The sequence below is a fragment of the Malaya genurostris genome, chromosome 3 (genome assembly GCF_030247185.1).
Source record: "Malaya genurostris strain Urasoe2022 chromosome 3, Malgen_1.1, whole genome shotgun sequence".
Classification (NCBI taxonomy): domain Eukaryota; kingdom Metazoa; phylum Arthropoda; class Insecta; order Diptera; family Culicidae; genus Malaya; species Malaya genurostris.
In genome coordinates this window covers 95,241,946-95,254,355 of record NC_080572.1, presented here as the reverse complement: position 1 = coordinate 95,254,355, position 12,410 = coordinate 95,241,946, and the positions used below count along the sequence as shown (strand labels likewise).

Sequence of the window (12,410 nt, the reverse complement as noted above, 5' to 3'; positions counted from 1 at the left end):
TAATAATAATAATAATAATAATAATAATAATAATAATAATAATAATAATAATAATAATAATAATAATAATAATAATAATAATAATAATAATAATAATAATAATAATAATAATAATAATAATAATAATAATAATAATAATAATAATAATAATAATAATAATAATAATAATAATAATAATAATAATAATAATAATAATAATAATAATAATAATAATAATAATAATAATAATAATAATAATAATAATAATAATAATAATAATAATAATAATAATAATAATAATAATAATAATAATAATAATAATAATAATAATAATAATAATAATAATAATAATAATAATAATAATAATAATAATAATAATAATAATAATAATAATAATAATAATAATAATAATAATAATAATAATAATAATAATAATAATAATAATAATAATAATAATAATAATAATAATAATAATAATAATAATAATAATAATAATAATAATAATAATAATAATAATAATAATAATAATAATAATAATAATAATAATAATAATAATAATAATAATAATAATAATAATAATAATAATAATAATAATAATAATAATAATAATAATAATAATAATAATAATAATAATAATAATAATAATAATAATAATAATAATAATAATAATAATAATAATAATAATAATAATAATAATAATAATAATAATAATAATAATAATAATAATAATAATAATAATAATAATAATAATAATAATAATAATAATAATAATAATAATAATAATAATAATAATAATAATAATAATAATAATAATAATAATAATAATAATAATAATAATAATAATAATAATAATAATAATAATAATAATAATACATGATGTAATAAACAACAGAATTATATGTTGTAATATACTATGATAAACACTGCATTTTAGGATGGGCTTCAACCTACAAGCCATTTCGCACGCTCTCATTCTGCTACTAACGCAGAAGGCGATAGCACCCAGTCGACGCTGTTCTATTGACCAAATGTCATCATAGATGCTCGGGGAGGCATGAGATAGGGACTTGTGAGGACTTAGTTATCTCACCATTTGACGACCTTAAATAAAAGTGATGAACTTATACATACAAACTTGAAATATTTATCATGTACATGTACAAAATAAATGTGTTTTATTTAATGAAATTTATAGTAGCAAATCGCTTGATAAAAACAGTGTTTAGATTAACTAATGAATACCAACATAATAATATGATATTCGAAATGTATTAGGTTTAAAGTACTATGTATTGTGGATGCCTCGGCGAAGAAAAACTTGTGTATATTGCCTATGAAATGAACGTAGTTATGGAAAAAAAAATTCGAGCAACATATATGGGAATATGGGAAAAATATATATGGGAAAGAATAAACCATGCCTGATATTTCAACTATTCGTAAGAAGTGTTATTTGTTTTAACCGGTTAGTAAACTAATTAGTGTATACAACAAAAATAACATATTGTAAATAAGCTGTAGTAAAATTACTCATTTTATTAATCGAGCAGCGAACTGCTCTGTAGGAAGAGAAACATATTGCTGTCATTGTCGATGCTATCCATTTCAACGAACATTGAATTGTGCCGGGCAGTTCAAGTTCAGTGGCATTAATTGCATCGGTGAAGCACGACGAGGATATCAACTACCACCACTAATGAGTTTTATCTTCAACAAAGCGCGTAACGTATTACTTCAGTGTCGATCATTAAAATTATAATTTTATTTAATATATGCAAATGACTTTCTTTCAATCAATTTGCTTGTGGTGTGCCAGAAAACCATGCCCTACAAATTGTATTTCTGAGTCTCTGAGGTTTATAGTTACTGGCGAGTTCAACGGTGCATCAAGTAATTGTTATGACACATAGCTTCGCTTTATTTATTGAACTTTAAGCTAACATTATATATATATATATATATATATATATATATATATATATATATATATATATATATATATATATATATATATATATATATATATATATATATATATATATATATATATATATATATATATATGATTGCCAATTTATTTTCGACAACGTGGCCCATCCGATGTGATCATCAAAATTGTATCAAAACTTTGATATTCTAAATATTATCAAATGTATCAGAATTTGATTTAAATTCACCATGGATAGTTGTTAAAATATCATGATTTTATATCAAACATTTGTATCGAATTTTCGAACTATTTTTTTCTGCAATATTGCTTCTTGAAACCGAAATAATGGTATTGGTTGATTGAAAGTCGAGTAATCGGCAAAACAACACGCTGATTTTACTAATGATTGGTAACTATTGGTACAGTAGCCGTATATGATGAATAAAGTTAAATGTTTCGGCATAACAAACATAAAATCCTGTGCTTAACCGAACAAGTTTCAAGGTAATTTCAATTTATTGTTGAGCTCTCATCACGAAATGTGAAAAAACAACAAAAAAATCGGAGAAATAATCCTATCATCAACGTTGGTCCCAATTTTCCGCTAGGTTGTGCTACAATTAACTAGTGCCATTAAAGTTCCTTTCGTATCGCATCAACAGTTATTCGCATACAGATAATTATTGTTCACCTTGAAATTCACCGGCGAGTTCCCGCTCGCGTGTTGTGATAATATGAAATGATACAGGTTTGCTTGACGCTTGCTACTATTGACGGTAAATAGCACTAACTATGAAAACATAGTTACCGTTACATTGTTCCTAATCTTATATCTCACACTTGACTTTTGATTTCAATGTAGTTATTACTTTCAACTCACTGTTCAGGTTTTTACCTCATTTCCCATAGTCAGGTAGACTGTTTACTTAGAGTTGTATTCGTTTAACATCTTTATTTAGAATTAGTTTTATCTCTGTTAAACTACGGTGTCGGTGACGTAATGCATCAAACTGTTTGCTGTTTCTGTCACCAAAATGTGTAACGTGAATAATGTGGGAAGTCCCTAACTGGTAGGCTCAGTAGTACGGTTGGTAAACATACTAATTTCCGTAAGTATCCTAGCAAACCATTATAGCAAAGGCACGTTACGGTCACGCGATCTCCATGACTCGGCATATATTGATTTTCAAATAATGCCGGTTTGGTGCCTTGGAAGCGCAATGCTACAGTAGGGTGGGGGTGAGTTTCTATTGATTGCATTATTTATCCTTTGAGTTGTTTTTAGAAACTACCATACAATTTGAATGCTATTTTTTAAACTGGATAAGAGCTTTTCGATTCGAAAGATTATTCAGCTCTAATCTATCTAAACTCTATATAGATCTAATGAAGTTAATTGAATTTAATAACAAAAAATAAGCCCATTTTGACCCAGAAAATACAAATCAAGATTCGAGAACCGAGCTTCGTAAATTAAAAAAAATGAGTAATAAATTGAAAACACGTCATCACAAGGTCATTTAAATATTCTAAATGCAATCGTTTTGTCAAATCGATGCGAATGTCAACAGAATATAGAAGAATACCTAGCTTTATCCTTGCGGTATTGATGGATCGTTTGATTTCACTTTCAGTGGATAAATTCTATGTCATGGTGGTTGAATGGTGAACTTAGATGGATCGCGTAAACTGATTTTCATTGGCATTGGTAAACAAACAGAAAGAAAAGCACGAGATCTATTACTTGCAATTTTCGAAGGATTGAACGTGTTTGTAGATATGACGTGTATTATGTAGGGGTACGGTCTGCTCTCACATTACGAGTAGCTCGTCGATCGTTACTCACTGAACACTGCTAGACACTGTATGAAAGAGCAAAAAAGGACCAGAGTGTTCCTGGGCGCTTCGCTTATAATGATAAGCAGTTCGTACAAACGTTTCTAGGGATTGTTAAGGAATCTCCTTTCAATGAATCCAGATCTTATGTGTCGTTCCCCATGAAAGCCGTCAGAATGAAGAAAAATCCTAATAGGTAAACAGAATTTCCGTTTTTTTGTAAATTGTATACATTTGACATTTCCACTCCGCGTACCCAAAACGGTTTTTTTTTGGATGCCCTGCCCTCTTTAGCTGTAACAAATGTAAAAGTGTTTTTTAATAAATAATACAATATCATGCATAAAGATGACAAAATAGATCAATCGTAAGGATATAACCATTTCGAAATACTAATATGATATTCCAGGAAACTAGGACTACTAACTGTTGTGACTATATTCGAAATATATTAGGTTTAAAGTACTATATATGGTGGATGCTACGGCGAAGAAAAACTAATTGCCCTAAGAAAAACGTATTTATAATAAAAAAAAACTTTCTCTTGCCATTTAAATAGTATCATACAAACATTTGTAAAAATCAATTTCATTAATATTGCGAGCTTATTAAATAACTTAATAGTACATTTCAAACGAATCTAAGTATTTTAAAATCGATTCTTTTATCTCTGAGAAATTTTGTTGCATTTGTTGCGTCACCTTCGAGAAAATTCAGTCGATGGAAAATGTGCGGTTAATCGTTTACGTCTCTTATACCATTATATGTTCGGAACCAAAAGGTGACAGCCATTTGATCTTTGGTCCATAATACAATACTAGCTTTCAAATGAACCTATTCTATTATATCTCCGGAACCGGAAATGCCAGCCATGCGATCTTCGAACTTGATCCACAATTTAACAGTAGCTTTCAAACGACCCAAGGCTCGCAGAATCAGCCATCTCGGAGCAAATTAGTCGGTACAAAAAAAAACGCGTTTTGTCGATTACGCCTCTTATGGCATTCTATCTCCGGAATAGAATGTGCCAGTATTCAATAGTAGCTTTAAAAGAGTATATGCTTGTTAAAATAGGCTAATCCATCACTGAGGTAAAAAACGGTAAAATAAACAACGCGTTCTGTCGGTTACGTCGCTTATATCATTATATTTCCTAAACTAGTGCTGACAGCCTTCAAATTTGATCAATGATACAATAGTAACATTCAAATGAACCTAAGTTTGTTGGAATCGGCTTAGCCATTTCCGAGAAAATTGAGCGGTAAATAAACAACGCACTCTGTCGCTTACATCACTTATACCACTACATCTCCAGAACTAAAAATGATAGCCATTTCATCTTCGCACTTGATCAATGGTCCAATAGTATCTTTCAAACAAGCTTATGCTTGCTGGAATAGATTCATTCAACTCCGAGAGAATTGAGCGGTGAAAAGCAATGCGTTTTGTCGCCTACGTCACTTCTACCATTATATCTTCGAAACCAGAAGTGCCAGCCATTTGATCTGCGAACTTGATCCACAATTCAATAGTGGTTATCAAACGTGCCTAGGCTTGGTTAAATCGGCTCAGCCATCTCTGAGAAAATTAAGCGGTAAAACAACGCGTTTTGTCGGTTACGTCACGGTTATATCTCCGGAACCAGAAGTGACAGCCATTTGATCTTCGAACTTGATCAATAGTGTAATAGTGATTCAGGGATTTGGCACCTCATGTGTACCGTTTTGTGCTAAAGTGCACATGACTAAATTTGATTTTTACGTTTCGCATTCAGGTCATCAGTGCGTCAGCAGTTTATGTTGAACTGCTAACGGCACCTAACGGTTCAACACGAACGGTTCAACACAAATACTTTACGTCTGCTCAGCGGTTTGTGTTGAACCGTTAGGTGGCGTTAGCAGTTCAACATAAACTGCTGATGCACTGATGAGCTGAATGCGAAACGTAAAAATCAAATTTAGTCATGTTCACTTTAGCACAAAACGGTACACATGAGGTGCCAAACCCCTGAATGACTACAATCTGTTGGCGGCCAGTATGCCGTCAATTTGTTTTGCTCTTTCGGCACGTCAGGATAGACATGGCACTTCGGTGCAATTCAAGTGATTTGTAAATAGCAAATACTTTACGTCTGCTCAGCGGTTTGTGTTGAACCGTTAGATGGCGTTAGCAGTTCAACATAAACTGCTGACGCACTGATGAGCTGAATGCGAAACGTAAAAATCAGTGTAATAGTGGCTTCCAAACGAGCCTAAGCTTGTTGAAATTGGTTCAGCCGTCTCCGAGAAAATTGAGCGGTAAACAAATCTTTGACAAGTTCACACACATGCATACACACAGACATTTTCCGATCTCGTCGAGCTAGCAATTCTAATACCAATAGAAAGACAAAAAAGATATAACTTGTGTATGGCATTATCGATTTGAAATTCACAATGAGCTGCATGATTCGAAAAAAAAACTGTTTTCATCCTCCTAGTGGTGTAATGATGCCTTTCTTACAATCGCTAATATGAGAAATTGATGCAAATTCATTTTCAGATTTTTTTACCACTATTTGCAGTATTGGAATAGCCAAATAAATTTGTATGGCCGTCAGATTATAAGATCAATATGTTGAACCAGTTTAAACAATTTTTTCCGTTGTTTGCATCATTCTTTTTAATAAAAGATTGAAATTTTCAACATCCTAATTCCTAATAATTGAAATTTTCAACAACATAATTCCGAAATCGGAAGTCGGATCTGGATCAAATTTCGTAGCAACCAATGAGACTATAAGACCAACTGTATGAAAATGGTTTAGCTATCCCAGAGAAATCGAAGTGAGTTTTTTTTTTTTTTTTTTTTTTTTTTTTAAAATAACTATTCATTGGAACATGAGTTAAAATTAAATTATTAAGATTTAAATTGGGTGTTCAGCCACAAGTGGTGATTTTTCAGCCCTGTTATATATATATATGATTTGGTTTTTACCATGAAGACATCATTTGCTTCCGCAATTCTGAGATTTTTGTGTAGGAAAAATTCTAAACCTACTTGTATTGTGTAATGGGGAAAAGGAACTTATATACTAACTTACTAACTAATACAGAGAGCGAATCGATTCAATTGAAGATTGCATCGATTTTTGTCGGAAATCGAAGTGAGTTCCTTTTTATCAGAGTGTTTAGTCATGATTTCCGGTATTTACAGAATCGGTAAAGACAAAACTGATTTGTTTGAGCTCCAAATAACAAGATCAATATTTTGGAAACGTTTTTAACACCGTGTCGTAGATTTTCAGCATCATTACCTTCAATGGCAGTTTGAATTTTTTACACTCTCTATCTCATATTTCCGGAACTGGAAGTCAGATCCGAAAAAATGTTCATAGCAATCAAAGTTTGCAAAAATCTGTTCAGCAATGTTCAAGAAAATCGAGTGAACTTTTTCATTATTTCGCTCATTCCATCCCGTCAATCCAGAACCGGTGGATAAAACCCTAGTTTTTAATGGATGCTTCTTTTCAATTTCCAAAAAATATCCGGCTCAGCCCTGGTCTTCTCTATGCGAATTTTTTTCCAGCAGTTCCAGTGAATATCGAGTGCACTTTTCTTCAATTTTCTGCCTATTTTACCCCTTCCCCCCGGAACCGGGGACGGATCTGGATAATGTTTACAGAAAACTTTTTCAAATTTATTACCCACATTTTGCCTTATTATTTCGGAACCAGAAGTCTAATTTTGACAAATTTCAATAGTATAGTGGCTATAGGACCTTACATGTGCATGCAATGTATGTGGAAGTTGTTCCAGCGGTTTACGATAAAATCGAGTGTTTTTATTAAATTTGAAATTCAAAAGCAGATTGAGAAACCAAAAACCGTTTATTAAATTTTACGTGTGACAAGTTTCCAAGCGGTTTCTGACGAAACTAAGTGCACTTTTCTCCTTTCAACCCGTCGATCCGGAATCGAAAGTCGGATCTGGATGATGTTTAATAGCAGGCTATGGTACTCTTGGATTTCTCATTTGAATTTCATTATGTGGAAATTTTTCCTATGGTTTTTCGATGAAATCTTACGCATTATTTCCATGTATTTAACACATTTCACATCGTTTTTCCAAAGCCTGAAGCCGAATACTGATAAAATTCATTAACAGGCTAAGTTTATAAAAAATGGTCCAACGGTCTCTGAGAACAATAAATTCGTATGCACTTTTTCAAAATTTCATTGCATATTTTAACACGCTATTCTGAAATCGGAAATCATATTAAGAAAAAATAACATAGCCGGCTGTGGGACTATAAGATTTTTTTATTTATGGATACATTTATTGAAATCTATTGAGTAATTTTCATATTATTACTATGCGGTCCCGGAATTACAGGGTGATATGCACCAAAAAGTTAAACTCCTGTCACTCAATTTTCTTTAAGATAGTTGAACCGATTTTCATTAACTTAGATTCAAATGAAAGGTCTCATGGCCCCATACAAAGTTCCTAAATTTCATGTGTATCCGATATCTTGTTCCGGAATCACAGTGTGATAATGCACCAACGGTTATCTGTCGAAAAATAAAACAATCCAACCAATAAAAGAGCGTCATCTCTAATTTCGTAAAGCCGTATTGTTCAAAGGATTAGGCACCTCAAAAAAGTCCCTATTCAAATGTAAATCATGCTTGGAGATGACCTGAGAAACGTTTGAATACTATTGGGAGCAACAATCCAGCATTTAGCATTCAGCATAAACAAAATTTCGGAATTTTAAAGATCGAAAATTTTCAAACCTCTTACCCATAGTCGTTTGAGTATAAATTTTGCATAATGACTTTTTTGTGGAATTATTGGAAAATTCTAAATAAAAGACAAATTTTGTATTGGAAAATTCTAAATAAAGAAAAATTTATCTAACCAAAAATAACTCGTTTCGTCCTCCTTCAGCGCTCTTTCTCAGCTCAGTTTGGTTCCCAAATTGAATCAGTATGTTAGTACACCTTATTAAGATGGCATTGAATAGTTCCTACGCTAGCGATTTGATTGATAACTTTAAATAATATCTCTTTCAGTTTTAGGCATAGGCATTAGTCACATTTGAAATGCGTGTGAGATAAGGACATTGAAAACCTTAACCTTTTTACGTTTTTCTTCCCTTCCAACCTTCGAACCTTGAAACGCCATGAGTCCGTATTTATACGCAAACATTGATTGTTGTCATTTATCACTTCTCGTTCCAGATGGCGAGGCAGCATATACAAACTAGTTTGGCTAGATCTCAGCTGTTTTTTGCTGTTGTATTATATTTTAAACATAACCTACCGCCTAGTGTTAGACGAGCATCAAAAACAGTAAGTATTTAATAATTGCATTAAAGACAGAAACATTTTCTGATAATAAATAATAGGCTTGTCAATCCGATTTAAAACTGAACAAGAAAATATAGCAATAATCCTTTTCTCCATAACCAATTCTGACTTCATAGCCCATTCCAAGCGTTCAGAACCATTGTATTGCTGGTGCTACAATCCTAGCGACACTACCCAGGTAATCAATTAGCTTGCACTAATGTCGCATAATCGATAATGAGCATTTTAGTCGCTCTTGAGACTGCACTATTGTCGACTTAGGCAAACTGTATGACTATTCATTGATAGTGCTTATTTGTGGCAACCGTGCAGTCAGAATTCTTAACACTGATCGATGTACAATAGGCAAGCTTTCAGATTGCTGTTATACAGCTAGAAACATTTTCATCACCCATAAAAATCTCTTTTACTGTAATTATTAATGCTTATTCGTTAACTGGGTAAGAATTCTTCCAGAACGGAGCTCGAACATCCGACAACTGTATTGTAATACTACTGCCCTATGCATTGAACCGCCAACCCGGGACATTTCCCTCGAACAACAGTTGGCAAGTGGAAAAAACATTAAATTACTAAATTAAATAGTGACACTGTTGTAGCGTTTACACTATTGCTGGTTGCCAGCATGCCGGTGCCAGTATACTGGCACGCCAGCAGCTGGCAATGTTTACACAATTGCTGGCAAAATAAAAAAAAATGATAGAAAAAAATGAAATATGTCTTTTAAATATTTAAATCACCATTCCTAGTTTTGATATTGAACCTCTTCATACGAACGAAAGCTTTCAACTGAGAAAAAAATGAAATACGTACGAGATGTTCAATATTTTCATTCCGTCGCCATCTTGAATTTCTACACCAGCATCGCTTGCCAGCATGAAATTTAGAACGTTCAGAAATGTTCATGCTGGCAACAACCAGCAGCTGTCAAGCGTTTATATTATGCTGGTAGCTTGCTGGAGCCAGTATACTGGCACCAGCATGCTGGCAACCAGTAGAAGTGTATACGGAGTCGAAAACACTGTACCGATTACTAAAAAACAACACGAAAGCTGTTAAATCTCCATTTCCAAAGTAGTTCCTTGAGAAATATCGATAAATAGATTTTTCAACAATATATGAAAACAAGTCGTCGGAAGTGACGTTGTTCTGGTTTCAACTGTAGAAGTTTTAGTCATGTTGTCATATCCTAGTTTTTAACACTTTCATCCACTCTTTCTTCAAATCCTTGTCATTTTTGAAAACCTTACATTTGTCATTTTTGAAGACGATTGGATAGCAAAGAGATTCAACAACATTGTACGTATTCTTTACGTTTCGGCTTAGACTCGTCAGTGCAGAGCAGTTCAAATTGAACTGCTTAGTGCAAATTTAAACATGTCAACTAAGTTTGCACTAAGCAGTTAAATTTGAACTGCTCTGCACTGATGATTCTAAGACGATACGTAAAGAAAAGTAAAAACAGTTATGTGCCCTGAACACATTCATAGGATAACCCCTATGATGTGTTCTACTATCAATTATTGTAGGAGGGCAACCGTCTACAGCACTGGACTGTTTGTCACAAATTGACCAGGGTCTAAAAAGATTGAGGCCGTCCGATAGATATAGTAAATTATTCGCTTACGCGTACGTATCTTCGGGACTTCACGAATCTCCTTCCAAAAACAAGATCATATACCAAGTGTGCCTTTCAAAAATGCGAAATTGTTTAAATGTAAATACTCGTTGGTTGTAAGTAATAGACTCAAGATGCTTTATTCAAAGCAGTTTTTTTCGAAAACTATGCAACTGTTCATCCTTTGAAGGGATCCTGCCGTAAAACCATGTTCATAACTAGTGAAGCGCGTGAGATATCGATGAAAACAAATGATAGTCGGGAGGGGCCATGTCAGGGAAATACGATGGCATCATCATGGTTATCATCTGAGTTCAGACCGAGTGTGTATGTGGAGGCTTTGCCGTACTGCAACATAACTCTCATGATTTGTGGAACATTTTGGCTGTTTTAGAGCAATGCTTGATTCAATTTCATCATTTGCTATCGGTAGTGATGAGTATTTACCGTTTTTCCTACCGAATTTACTGTGAGAAGCGAGTAGTAGTAGTACGAGACATTGTTTTTGTCCGAACCGATTAGTGTTTTAAAAATAAGTTGATCCGATGCAGAAAACACTTTACGTCATGCCGAGAAATCAACTTTTCGCTTATCGTGCTGTCTATCATTCAGTGCATGAGGAACCCGTTTTCCAATTTGCCGATTCTTTCCTATGACGTGTAGACGATCAGAAACGGCTTATCCTCTTCGCCATTTGTTTTTGAGTTTGGGTATTAACTTTGTTCAACAATACGTGCAGCTCAATTTGAACTGCTATGCTCTGACGAGTTTAAGACGAAACGTAAAGAACAGTAAAAACGGTTATGTGCCCTAAACACAAACATAGGCTAACCCCTAAATGAAGGTAATCATTATTTCTCTTTTTTGCACATTTTACAGAATCTTTGAGGAAATCGTCCGATATTGTGCCACTTACAGTAACCTCATTCCATTATCGTTCGTGCTTGGTTTCTACGTCACAATTGTTATGACGCGGTGGTGGAATCAGTACACCAGCATACCGTGGCCGGATCCCATAGCGGTTTTCGTCAGTGCCAACATCCATGGTCAGGTACGTTGCAAACTTTTAATGTGTTTTCTTTTTTCGTTTCTACGCTGACTGAACAAAAATGTAACACCCATAGCGTTACAATGCGTCTGGGGGATTTTTTCAATACCATACACCCTACCAAACCAATTTCTACTCACAAAGAACAAGATGATTTCAGAGAATCGCTGATTCAATCCATCTCGTTTCAAGATCACACTTGCTACGGGAAATGCCTCCGTTTCCTCCGGGTTTGTTGGTGCATACAGAGCGAACAAACGACATGAAACTTGCACATACATATACATACTACTAAACGGTTAAGGTACAGAAATCGAAGCACTTTACAGTCTCGCTGGCGCCATTCCACGTTTCATTATATCAATAATGCAATCCACTCAGCTCAGGCTTGTCGCTATTGCAATTTACTAAGTTCCGATCATGGCTAGTCAGGAAAAGAACCCGACAGTTATGGAAATAACGTATCGTCATCGTAGGCGTCTCATAGATGATTGAGTGAGATAATGATTGTACTGCATTATTATTATTTGAGATTTTTGTGCTAGAAACTAGTTTTGCAATTTTGTGCGTTAGGGGAGAATCGACAGCCTTGGGCCATTTTCACTTGATTTTTTTTTTCAAACTGCAAATGGATTGTGATTTTTTT

At 33.4% G+C, this 12,410-nt stretch overlaps 1 protein-coding gene across 4 annotated transcripts in view; it reads left to right on the top strand.

The window, feature by feature from the left end:
• LOC131434585 (bestrophin-4-like) overlaps positions 1-12,410 on the top strand; it is a 64,309-nt gene that overhangs the window by 34,059 nt on the left and 17,840 nt on the right. For 3 of the 4 annotated variants that reach the window (XM_058601431.1, XM_058601429.1, XM_058601430.1), the window contains exons 3-4: positions 8,970-9,080; positions 11,596-11,767. In XM_058601431.1, coding sequence (XP_058457414.1) covers positions 8,970-9,080; positions 11,596-11,767 — 283 coding nt within the window. The remainder of the gene's footprint in view (positions 1-8,969; positions 9,081-11,595; positions 11,768-12,410) is intronic. The other variant, XM_058601432.1, reaches the window with a different exon arrangement.